We start from the raw sequence: 12,184 nt of genomic DNA on the forward strand, positions 1-12,184 counted from the left end.
TTTGTTCTATTTTGTTTTCTGTGTTTCTGACACTGCTGTTGCAGACGAGCAGAAAATGGGGCATAGGTGTGGGCATGTCACCAGTCTCTGAAGCTGCTGAGCCTGATGTAGCTGATGTGAGACTGCAGCAGTCTGAGAGCTTATTCCAAGCTGCCACCTTGAGAGAGGGAGTAGAGAGGCATTGAAGGTACTCAGGGCCTATGTTGCTTTGTGTTTCCTGGGTGCAGGATTAGCCAGAGCCTCTCAAACTGCTGGGACTACTGAGTGCTTTAGAGAACTCAAAAAGTGTGATTTTGTTGCAGGGAGAATAGGCTTGATGTTAAAGGTATTTAGAGGCAATAAATACATTATCTTAAGGTGCCATTTTCAAGAGACAATGGTTAGATTTGAACGGTGCTTTTAGTTCAGAGCATTCCAAGAATGGTTCAATCATGAGTGCTGTTCACATGGAAAGTGACTGATCTGCCTGCAAGGATCCAGTATGATGGGAAAGAGAGAACCTCTTCTTGCACTGTATCACACCCTGTCCAGAAGGACTGAAACATGCTTCCAGCAGGACCACAGTTTGTAGCAATGAACCTAAATCTGCCAAACAACAGCTAAGGACTGGGTGGGTGAAGTCTGTGAGAGTTGCAGGCTATCAGTGCCATATCCTGCATCACAGGGTGCACGGGGGGTGATGTTACAAAGTGCCTGGTTATGAGAAAATACTGAATCAAAGCTCTTCAGGTGCTGGAGAAGCTGGTGATGAGAAATAAGGCTGTAAGGAAACCAGCCTTATTTCTGAATTCTCTCAAAAAACTGCTGTTCTTCCTGTTTTTTTCTACTGGTAAATGGTTCTGGCCTGGGACTATGTATAAAATTTGCCTTCAGGCTAACTCTTAACAGATGTTGCCCTTACTCCCTTCAAATAGAGATATATTTTAGTGGTCCATTCCAAAGGAGAGGTTTTGGCAGTTGTTATGAAGAAAAAGAAGATACTTAACCATTGCTTGAGGGCACCATGTATTAAACGCAGCCCATGTGATACAGTAGGAATAACTGAACCTTAAAAACATTTCTGTTTAATTTCAGTCTTCAAATTAATTCCAGTTTCAGATCACTCTGCTTTATGAAATTATATTTGAATTTTAATTGCAAAATATATCTAGGTGGTTGTTTCCTTACGTATAATACTGAAAATACGATTGCACAACACTGTCTTATGTTGTACAAGCCAGGTAATTTTGTCACTGGATTTTTTTTTTTGCAGGAATGTGAGCCGAAAATGTGGAGAAGTGTTGTAATTCAGAAGGGAAATACTCTCTTAATTCAAGAGGTCCAGGAAGAAGATGGAGGAAATTATACCTGTGAACTAAAGTTTGAAGGCAAGCTTATACGAAGGACGGTTGAATTGAAGGTTACTGGTAAGAATCTTTTTTCTATGCCAATAGGAAAAAAAATTAAAGCTTTGAAATAATAAGAAAAAATGATACTCATATGTCGGTGAAATCTGTCAGTGAATCTGTTTGACAGAAATAAGTCCAAAGCAAGTCCAGTATCTGAGCAGTCCCAGACTCAGGAAAATTTATATCAAGATCTTCTAAAATTCCACAGGAGAGTACTTTTACCTTTTGCTTTGCTCAAAACCTGGAAATGCTCCATATTTTTAAATTTTTCTTTAATTTATGATGATCAACTGTTCTAGTCTAAGGGTTGTCTTTAGTGAAGAGGATGGCACAACCTATTCCAAGAAGGAAGTTGGCAATATTGGGCTGTCAAAACAAAGTAACCTGCTTGTCAGGAGGTCATACACTCTATGGTTCTGACTCCATGGAGTATTTACCAGACAACAGTATTTTTCTGTCTATTTTTGCCAGGTATCAAAAATGAACAGCTAAAATAAGTATTGTCTACTGATATATTCTTGTTCCTTTTTCATCTCATTGTACAGTATGACATCTATAATTATTACTTTGCCTTCTGTGTCTGTGGAACTTTGCAAGTACCTGAAAACAGTTGAGGTTTTCTTCAGCCTTTCACACAAAACCATATAAACAAATGGTTAGGTATCTTCCCCACATACTGATTAAAACAGGCCCCTACTCAAAGCGGTACCTGGTAGAATTCCTCTTATATCAAACAGAACTGTTCCATATGATGTTTCTAATACGTTCTTGAAAAAAAGTCTTCCCTTTGAGTGGAATCTGATTTTTTATTCTTGTCATTATTTTTCATTTTCAGTGAGTTCTTTTCCCTGTGTGCCCTATGTCATGTGACCCTTTATTGTCCATTTTTGGTCATGGACAGAGCTCTAAAATACTGATTTGACCTGCCTGATTCTAGACCTGAGATATGAAAGAAGATATAATGCATGAAGATATAATACCTGCTTTGTGGGTGGTTGCTACCCTAAGTAGCATGCTGGTCTTCAACCAGAATGTGAACTAAGTTTGACAAAGTGAAAATGAGATGCATTTAACTCAATTCCTCATGATGGGTATTTTATGCTCTCCCTCTCATCATGACCTTGGTAAAAGTCATGTGTTCCCTTCATTATTTAAACACTATGGTGTATTTATACTTCACAATTTAAGGAATTTGTCCTAAACTAAATATAGACTTTCTTACAGTTATTTCTCTTACTAAAAAGTTCATTATCTGTATTATTTAAAATGTAAGTATGAAATATGTCAGTGTTCTCCATTTTCAAAATGCTTGAGAAGGAGAAGATTTTTCCTCTTTTAATTTGGTGTGAATTCACATTGCATTAAATTTTGTTTAGTTTATAAAAGCACATATGTTTGTAAACACCTTTTCCAGATGGAAATGTTTGGGAGACGTATCTGATGTTATGTGTTTGCTTATTGAATCTCTCTAGATATCTGAAAGAGGCTAGTAAGTTTATGTAAATAAAAACCTAAAAATGTGGATCACAGCTACAAATGACAGCTTGAATGAGCCAGTTGGTTACTCCTGTTTTTTTTTTGTTTTGTTTCAGTTGGTGAATTTTACATGTTACTGTAGGTTTAGATCTTTGTGGGGGAGAGGTCAAAGAAAACTTGTACAACAAACAGCAAAGGATTGCTTGTGCTGTGTGGCTGTCCAAACCAGGGGAGGGGTCCTGAGGTCAGATCACAGGCTGGGAGCAGGTACATGACATCCTCAGGGACTTGGCTGAATAAATGTTGTGGTCCTTCAGGACTCATCTCAGTTTGTCCAGGTCTTTCTTGAATTGGAATTGGTGTTGCACTGGGCCCCATTTTTCATCTGTCTGAAAATGGATTCTCATCAAAATATTACACCAGGGGAAGCTAGAGGGAGAACCAGAGCTCTGACTTCTGAACCTGCTGGTCTTTAAAATCACTGTTAGCAAATACTGCTGAAGGCTGGGGTAGAATTGTCTCTGCTAGCCTGCAGCACAGATGTGGAGAAAAGGATCATGCCTGCTGTTTTCTTCTGAAGGAGCTTTGTGATGCTGTTTCTATTACTGATACTTATTACCATGTCTGAATTGGCATTTATTGGCAAGTGTCTGAGTTCCTCTAACAAAGATTTTGAACAGAAAGACTCTGTTGGGCACTGCTAGCAGCGATGGTAACCTGAAATTGTTATTGAAGAGTTATTCTGAAAGTGAAATGGGTAACTCCATGTGTCCCTTGAGCAAGGAGAGGTGCACTGCCATGGAGAGAGGGGAAGCTGACTTATATTCCCTGTAGTTTTTCAGGCATTTGCTGAAGTACACAGTACAAAGTGCACCAGTTAGGTGGATGAAGTTATTTATCTCTTGGTTGTAAGACAAGGATCTTTTCTTCTTTGAAGTCACATCAAATATGGTACGTGAGGTTTTTAATCCTTTGTGAAGGTTGTGGTACTTATGTAAGTAGCAATATGAAATATTTGCTGTTTGTAGCTAAATGCAGAACGGGCATCTAAACAGTGAAACTTGAAATCAGAATAAATGCAGTGCTGTCATAACAGAAGCTACATCAAAAGCTTTAGGAAAATTTCAAGGTGCAGGAGCCAGCAGCACCATTTTAACTTGCTGTTGGTAAAACTAATCAGAGTAGTTAATGAGATCCCAGCTGAATGCAGAAGTTCTGCTGAAGATGTGATCCCACAAGCCAGGCTGATCAAGTTCACAGCAGACAAGAGAGCAGCTGTGGGCCGAGGGAAGGATGTCTGCCTGTTTGATATTTATATCAGTGTTGCCTAAGGATTTATTTGAAGTAGAGGCTTTCAATTGGGACACAACCCTGCTCTTATTATTTCTCCAGCGAAGTCCAGTGATGTCATTAGAGCTATTAGAAGGTGTTCCCTTAATTTCCTGTGACAAAGTCTCAGCACAGTTGTCTTAGTGGCTGTGCCTGTGGCAGGGAGCTGCAAGGACAGTGTGCTTTCCTTGGATCCTGTCTTGCCTTCTGGCCTTTCCAGGCCCAACTGGAAGATCTCAGTGGGCCAGTTAGAGGCAGGAGGAGAGTTCCTCCTCCCTTTCTTCTGTTACTAAGTCACGATATGAGCAAGTGTGAAATAATTTGTAACAAAAAATCTCAGCAGTCTTAGATGGAAACTGAAAGCTCTCAGTGTGTGATGCCTGGCCAGGGGAAGGCACACAGAGAGACCTGAGTGGATTGGGAGGTGAGCAGAGCAGAAAGCCAACAGGTCAGATGGCATTTGCAGGAAGGGGCAAAGGGGCAGCTGGACGCAGGCATGGCAGTGTCATTTTCTGGCTGCAGTGGGTAATGAACAGCTGGGTGGGATTCAGTTGATAAAGGACTTCAGAGGCTGTAGCTCTTCAGGGTTCTGAGGGAAAGGCTTGCAGCCTAGAATAAATTTGAAAAATATTTTGACAGAAAGTATTTATAGGGAAAAAATCCTGAGCTACAATATAGCACTAATGAGCAGTGCCTAAATCTTGGTGTTTGGGTGCATTTAACAATAATAGATTGTCAACAAACCAGCTTTTTCATCACTAGTTCTTCATGGGTTTGTTATATTATGCAGACAGATGTGAAACAAGTCTTGTCAGCCTTTTTTACTGAAGAAACATGACAACAGTGTTATCTCTTAGCAAATAACATATAACCCTTCAGTCTATGTAAAAAAAATATATTGATACCATTTCACTTTGCTTCTTGGTAGTTTTAGAGTTACAAACAAGTGAGATTAGAAACTGTGATCTAGGGTTCTAAAGTGTAAAAATGTAACAGAAACTAAGTTTTTAATTAGATAATAAGTTAGAGTGCACCCATTTAGAAGAAACCTGAATGCACTAATATAAAGTTACAGGTAATCTACATTATTAGAATTTATTAAAATTACAGTTATTCAGGAATATCAACAATCAAAAGCATTTTAATGAGCATTGTAAATGCCAACATTCATTAAACAGTTATATTATTCAGATTAAAAGAAAAAAAACCCCAGACTTAGAATGCAGTGTTGGTTTTGAAAGACAATTTCTGCATCTTCCTGTTTTCCCCAGCCCTAACAACAAGTTTACTCTGTCTTGATGCACAGCAATATTTCAATAGCTTTGAGAGTGAAAAGGTGCCATTGTGAAAAACACCTGCTGTGTTTATCTGCTCCTTCAGCACTCTTTTTGCTTTGGAACACTGGTCTGTAAAGGCACAGGCTGAGAAGAAAACGCAAGGAGACATATCTTGGAGCTTTGGGAAAGGGTGATGCCTCTGAGAAGAGAGCAAGACCTGCTCTCACAGCGTGGCCCAGGTGCCCCTGGCAGATGAGGCTGTTTGCAGGGATGTGTTTCTTCAGGGACAGCTGTGCTAGAGGAAGAAATTGCCTTGTTCTTTCTGCTGCCTGTGGAAAGAGGTGATTTGTGAGCTTGTACTGGTGAATTATTTTCAAGTATGACAGCAGAAAGTGGCCATCTGACCAACTTCATAAACTGCTGGTGATGGATTGGAGTGACATGCAGGAGTTACTGGACCACTCTGTCCAGGAGCTCTGTCCTCCAAGTTTCCTTCATCCTCTACTCTGGCATATTCTTCACAGGCTGCTAAAATGCCTGGCTGTTCCTAAAAGTCATTTGCGCAGCAATATCTGTTTTGACCATCGTAAATGACAAATTATTCCACATGGCTACTTGAGTTAAATGATTCTGCCCGAATTCACTCTTTGGTCATAGTTTTTCAATTAAATTATTTCAAGTCTCATTACATCTCTCACTTTTCAAATTGCACCTGCTTCTGTTGCTAGAATTTGTTTGTGGGTTTGAAACCCCTTTATTGGCAAAAGTAATTGATGGTTGGTTCCGCGGAGAAAGCCATGGAGGAAGCCATGTTGTGGCAGTTTTGTATTTTCCTTGGGATGCCTTTTGCAGCTGCAGTGTGCCTGGAGCTCTGGGCTTTGTGGTTTTTGGAACCCTAACCCTAGGCAGCAAAAGCAGCCTTGGGCTAAGGCTGGTTCCAAGGAGAAAGATGTGGAGGAAGCTATGGTTATTTTAATTGAAGTTTTGCAGGATATTTCTTGTGAAATTTCAAAATTTTCCCCAAATGCAAGCTCTGGTTCCTGTCAGCACTCAATATCTCAGCTAATCCTGTAGATCTGGGAGTTGCTTGAAGTGCAGTTGTGCTTTATTGTTGATTTTGGCCAGCAGCTCTAATGAGGGCTGTTAGCTCCCCTCTCTCTTATTTGTTTGTATTTTCAAGCATGGGTCAGAGAGTCTGTTGTCTCAAATAAAGCAGAAAACATTTCAAGGAAAGCCTAAAGCAGCCTGTGAATTTTCCTGATGAAGCAGCCTGAAAAGCACCCCAAGGTAAAACATGGTGACGTGCGGGTGGTGGTGGCTGCTCTGGCCTTCAGGGTTTGCTGCTTCTCACTCCCTTGCATCACCACTGCTGGTGGGCATGGGAAGTGTTTGCTGTACTTGGAGCTGTCTCCCTTTTTCTGGAAGCAGATGCTCCTTCTTGAGAGCTCTATTTGTTTAGCTCCACATCTCCAAAAGAAAAATTTCCCCTGTTTAGTGTTCACCAGAATTCTAAAGCGATATTGAAGCTGTCAGCAGCTGTAGGGACATGCTTTTTATTCTTTCCCTCCTCTCCTGGCTTGGCAGCTTTGGCCTTTCTTTGCCTGCTGTGAACAATGTTCAGCTCACTCCCAGTGCTTGGCAGTCCTCGTCACTTCTGACGTACGGCCTGGGATGCCTGTCCCCTGTTGCATCCCATGCAAGTGTTCCAACCAGAGCACCCCTTTGGCAGGAAATGTGCTGTTTTCAGCTGAAAGCCCAATTCCTGCTCCCTGTAACTTCTTGGGGAGCTGCTGGAGTACAGGCAGGGAACACTGGAATATTGGCACTTCCTACTTTAGAACTATTTTTGTTCTTAACAGGCAATTTAATCCATAAGTCGGAACTCCCTCCTATACTTTGTAATACAGAGAGCAAATCCCTGTGCAGAAAGCTCCTGGAGCAAGGGGGTGATGGATGCTTGCACCCTGTTTCCTTGGCTGATACAAGGTTGGATCTCCCAGCTTGGCTTGGGAGAATGGGGCTCTCACTGTGGCTCTCCTGGCACCTGCCTGTGTGCCATGGTGGCTTTGGGTATCACTACCCAAATAGTGTCACAAAGACAGATACAATGATTAACCAGCTAAGGCTGCTGAGCTCAAAATAAAGTTTGCGTTTTCATATTTTCCTCAAATGAAACATAAGCAGCAAAGAGGGATAAAAACTAGTGAGATTTTCAGTTTCTTTTTTAGTTCATGGTGTTAGTGCTTTCTATTAACTAATGAACTGCATTTATAGTGGTAGATGCAGAAAGGCCTTCCTGCCTCTAAGAAAACATTTTTTTCATAATAGAACTTTTACCAATATTTGGGCCCAGAAGAGAATAAATTAAAAGAATCTGGAGAAACCAATTATTTAGGGGAAGATATTTACAAAACAATGGACAAAGAGAAAAGCAGCTTGCTTGTGACTGCAGTTCTAACAACTGTGAAAATTAGATACTTGCTAATTTGGAAATGAAATCTTAAAATGAACAATTTAAATCTGCATAAGTTTTTTATTTCTGGGAGGGAGATGGCAGATGGTTTGGGAACAGAAAATCCTTCCTGTTCACTTCTAATATTGACACATCATATCTCAAGTGACATTTACTTGCTCATATAAATTACACCTTTCCATAGCAAGACTTAATCTCTTTGCAATATCTTGACACAATCAGGGAATCACTTTTTCATTAAATGCAAGGGACAGCAAAACCCTGCCCAAATTAAGGTTTTATTGAGAGTCCCAAGGTTTAAAAGATCTGTGGTAGGAGATACTGTTCTTAGCATTTCCTCTGCTGCACATTCTTATAAATGATGCATTGCATCTTTTATTATTTTTATTTTCTAAAGGAAACCTTCCTTTCTATGAGAGACAGCAAGGCAGAAATGGGTTAAGTGCTGACAAATACAGTACTTAAAGACCAGGAAATGAATTTCACAGCTGGGTTCTCAAACCATTGCCAAAATAACTATCTATTTAAAGCTACATATAGGAAGTACTAACAATTAGAGTTTTCTTTTGATATGTTTTATGTGATTTGTATTAATTTTTACCAAGGTCTTTGTTTTGTAAATATTAGCTTTCTGTAATACAGTAATGTATTTATCTTAAAACTTTAATTTCAGTTCTGATTTGTTGCATGTCTGGCATCCTATTAACTCCTCTAGATAGCATGTTTCTGTGGTCAAAGCAGACTTAATTGCCACTGATTTCTGTAGTGACTTTAGTTTTTCCAACTACCTCAGGCAAAGCCTAGTATGATCCATCAAGAGAAATGTGTTCATTTGCTTTTGACCCCATTTGGGAAATGGAGCAATTTCTCTGCCTTTTTCAGAGTATTTCTTGTTCAACCATGCAAAAACCCTGTTATTAATCTGCAGCAACTTCTGTGTCTTCAAAGAGTCCACAGGAAAATTCTGTCCAGACCATGGTATCAGTACAGTGAGGGTGCCCATTCACCTGGAAGAAGTGCCAGTCCTGTTCTGTCTTTTAACATCTTTTTTTCACCTGACACCCAGCAAGGTCCTGATAAATTGGACCAACTCTTCTGCTTTCAGGAGCACCTCATCAGAGTCTGTAAGCTGAGGATCTAGACAGTGTCTGAGGGATGCCTGTGCCCATTGGTGGTCACCGTGTGAACTGTGTCACTGTGTTAAAGTGACAACAAAATACATCCACAAGGATTAAAGCTCCTTCATTTGCAGTCCCTCAAGTGATCCAGATTGATGACTTTTCCATTCACTAGAGTGACCTGTTAATACAGGGCTCATGAAATATAGTTTGGAAGATAAACATTAAGTATTACCTCCACATCTCCTGGAGAAAACTGCAAGTTCTAAGGGCAGTGAGAAATGTAGCAATATGCTGCAGTCTATGAATTATATATAGTGTCAGTACTCTTGGCGCTTTACTTACAGCTCCACAGCCTGCCTTCCTGACTCATGAACATGCAGAGTAATTAGAATGGCAAATAGCATTAGTTTTTATTGACCTATGTTGCCCCCTAGTTCTCTGTCATGTTCTTGAACATCACGTTTTTTTCCTTCCACCTTAAACCTGCAGTTTGCAGTTTATAACATTGATTATTTGGTATTGTCTAATTTATTGATGTGGGCAGCCTAGGCTTCCACGCATGTTATGGGTTGCTCATTTCTCCAATGACCTGTCTTTGTGCACAGCAACTGTAGCTCACTGAATCACTGGCTATATACTGTAAATGTCAGATATGAGCTCCCACTTTAAAAACTGCTGCTCAGTCCAGGAGCTGCTGAGCCACATTCTCTAAGTGTATTGTGCTTTCAGTAGTGGAGGTGACTTAGTATAAATGATAGGATTGTGGAGATTTTGCGAACAGTGAGGTAAAAGCGCACACACTGAAAGAAACTTGTATGTTTTCATTTTCTGTGTTAGAGTAAGTTTCCTTCATCATGAAAATGTAGGCTGGATGCTCTTTCTTCTTTATTAATAATAGATAGGCAGATAGATGCACAGGCACAAAATAGCACTGCCCCTGAAACCAGTTTGCTAATGGTAAAATAGATACACATGAGTGAGCAGATTGCCTTGTCCACTAAAAATGCAGCTTTCCCACCCAGAGAAACTGCAAATTTTGCTTAATATATTGTCTCATAAGAAAAGCTTGAGAACCAGAAGCAGTGACTGTCTCGTTCCTTTGAAATGACTGGAGAAATTTTAATAGGTGAAAAGCTCTGCTATAACTTGAGCTGGAGATCAGGATAATATTTCCACAGCACAACGTTAATGCCTTTCAAAACTGGTTTGTCCTGCCTGGCACTTGTAGCTGTGTATCTGAGATGAAAAGTTCTGCCATGGAAGGAATAGTGCTCACTACTGAATTGTCAGCATTATTTCTTGCTGCAGTGATGTGATCCTCAAAGGTGCCTTATTCAAGTGCCTGTTTGGCCTGACCCTGTTTAGCTTATGAGATCTGACAGTAGTAGTATTGCTTCAGGCTCTGATGTTGCTCTTATGAAGTTCACCAGAAGACTGGAGCTAATAACTTACCAATGTTTGCTCTGTGCCTTGCAATTTTTAAGTTGAAAGGACATACAAGAATATGCTGGGTGTGTTAAGTACCTTGTTTGTCTTTGATATCATGGGGCAGCATGGAAAATATGTTGTTAATTTTCATCAGCACCGACCAAGCTATTTTTTGTCTTTGATATCATCGATTGACCTTTTCTAAGCAAGAGAAAAATAAGCATTCAACTGAATTTGTATTTACGTGTTTATTACTCCAGTCTATTTCAAAGGGCTGGGTAACTACTCTGTTACATTAGACTTACATGTACTGACTTATTTACTGTGTGTATTGAGTAGTTTTTGCAATGCAAGCATGTTTCAGTAAGTAAAATTAATTTGCAGCCAATGGGAATGCAACAGTAAGTGATTTAACTTTTCATCTTTTTCTTCGGCTTGAAATGAAAAGCTCTCCAAGGTTTTTTTTATGACAAGCCCTGTAGGCTGAAGTACTCTGAGAAAGTGCAGGAAATATAAAGTGCAAATTGCAAACCAAAATGATTCCACAGTAAAATTAATAAACAATATAGTCATAAATTTCTAAGGCAGCTATGGGTTCTTATCTGTTCTTATACTGTTTTTTTCTGGCATAGCCCAGCAATGGACCTAAAGCCCTGTTTCTCCTCAGAAAGGGCAGTCTGGTCTGTGCAGTCTCTGATTTTATTTTATGTTGGCTGGAGCTGGTTCTCCTGTGTGGGTACCTGTCTGCCAGGAACTGGTCTGAGATAATTTCATAATCGATTAAGATGATAAAGGGGCTTTGGTTATATGGAAGGAAGCTAGATCCAAGCACCGAATGGTTTTTCATCTTTATGCAGTGCTTGTCGCATCAGCAATCCAGTTGTAGAGAGCTGAGCCTCCTATCCTGGGCCACGAGTGGTTACAGCTTCTGGCAGGGAAGCAACCAATTTGCCATAAGCTGTGTATGCCCTTAGAGCTTCTCTGAATACACTGCCATGCTGCTTTTTCTTCCTTAATGTGAGATGAAATGCACCTGGAACAAGACCCTGCCAAGGCTATGACAGCTCTGTAACCTCTAAGTGGCCGTAGCAATTGTATTTAGGCAGATGTTTTTAAGGGGAGTATTATCTATATATTGGTACATGTGACTGTGCAGTAAAGCAGTCTGACTAGGAGATGCCATTTGTGCTTCTCTTGGGATGTGGACATGTTGCAGAAGTACAGGCTACTTAATTTGTAAATGAAATAAGAGTGGTACACAGTGGGTCTTTCAGCATGGTGTGCATGCCAGTGTGAGAGGGATGGATCTCAGAATTAGAGTGAGAAGGATTGGAGGGAGACAGAGGAAGACCTTTGTTACTTGGTTTTCTGATATAAAAGTCTGTTTGAAACTGGTGAAAGACCTAACCAGAATATCAGGCTGATGAAGAAATGTGACTTTTCAGAAAAAACATGAGTTTTGTCAGAGAGGAATGTTAGCATCTGCCCCCTTATGAAATTCTTTTTCCCCTTCATAGTAAGAATTCCATTCTGGGAGAAACTGCAGCTTTTCTGTGTTGTTCTCCAGAGGGAGAGAATTCACTGCTTTTCTAGCTTGAGTACTTTTTCTATCACTTGACAAAGAAGTTGCCCTAAAGCTTTGGGCAGTGCAGCACTCAGAGGAAATACTGTGATCACAGACTGCTGCTGAAA

General features: G+C 40.2%; 1 protein-coding gene across 1 annotated transcript in view; it reads left to right on the forward strand.

Annotated features, from left to right (window-relative positions):
- The window catches only part of IL1RAPL2 (interleukin 1 receptor accessory protein like 2), a 331,558-nt gene that overhangs the window by 188,014 nt on the left and 131,360 nt on the right, over nt 1-12,184 (forward strand). The window contains exon 5 of the mRNA XM_058814193.1: nt 1,253-1,406. Coding sequence (XP_058670176.1) covers nt 1,253-1,406 — 154 coding nt within the window. The remainder of the gene's footprint in view (nt 1-1,252; nt 1,407-12,184) is intronic.

The sequence above is a fragment of the Ammospiza caudacuta genome, chromosome 14, assembly GCF_027887145.1.
Source record: "Ammospiza caudacuta isolate bAmmCau1 chromosome 14, bAmmCau1.pri, whole genome shotgun sequence".
In the NCBI taxonomy this organism is placed as follows: domain Eukaryota; kingdom Metazoa; phylum Chordata; class Aves; order Passeriformes; family Passerellidae; genus Ammospiza; species Ammospiza caudacuta.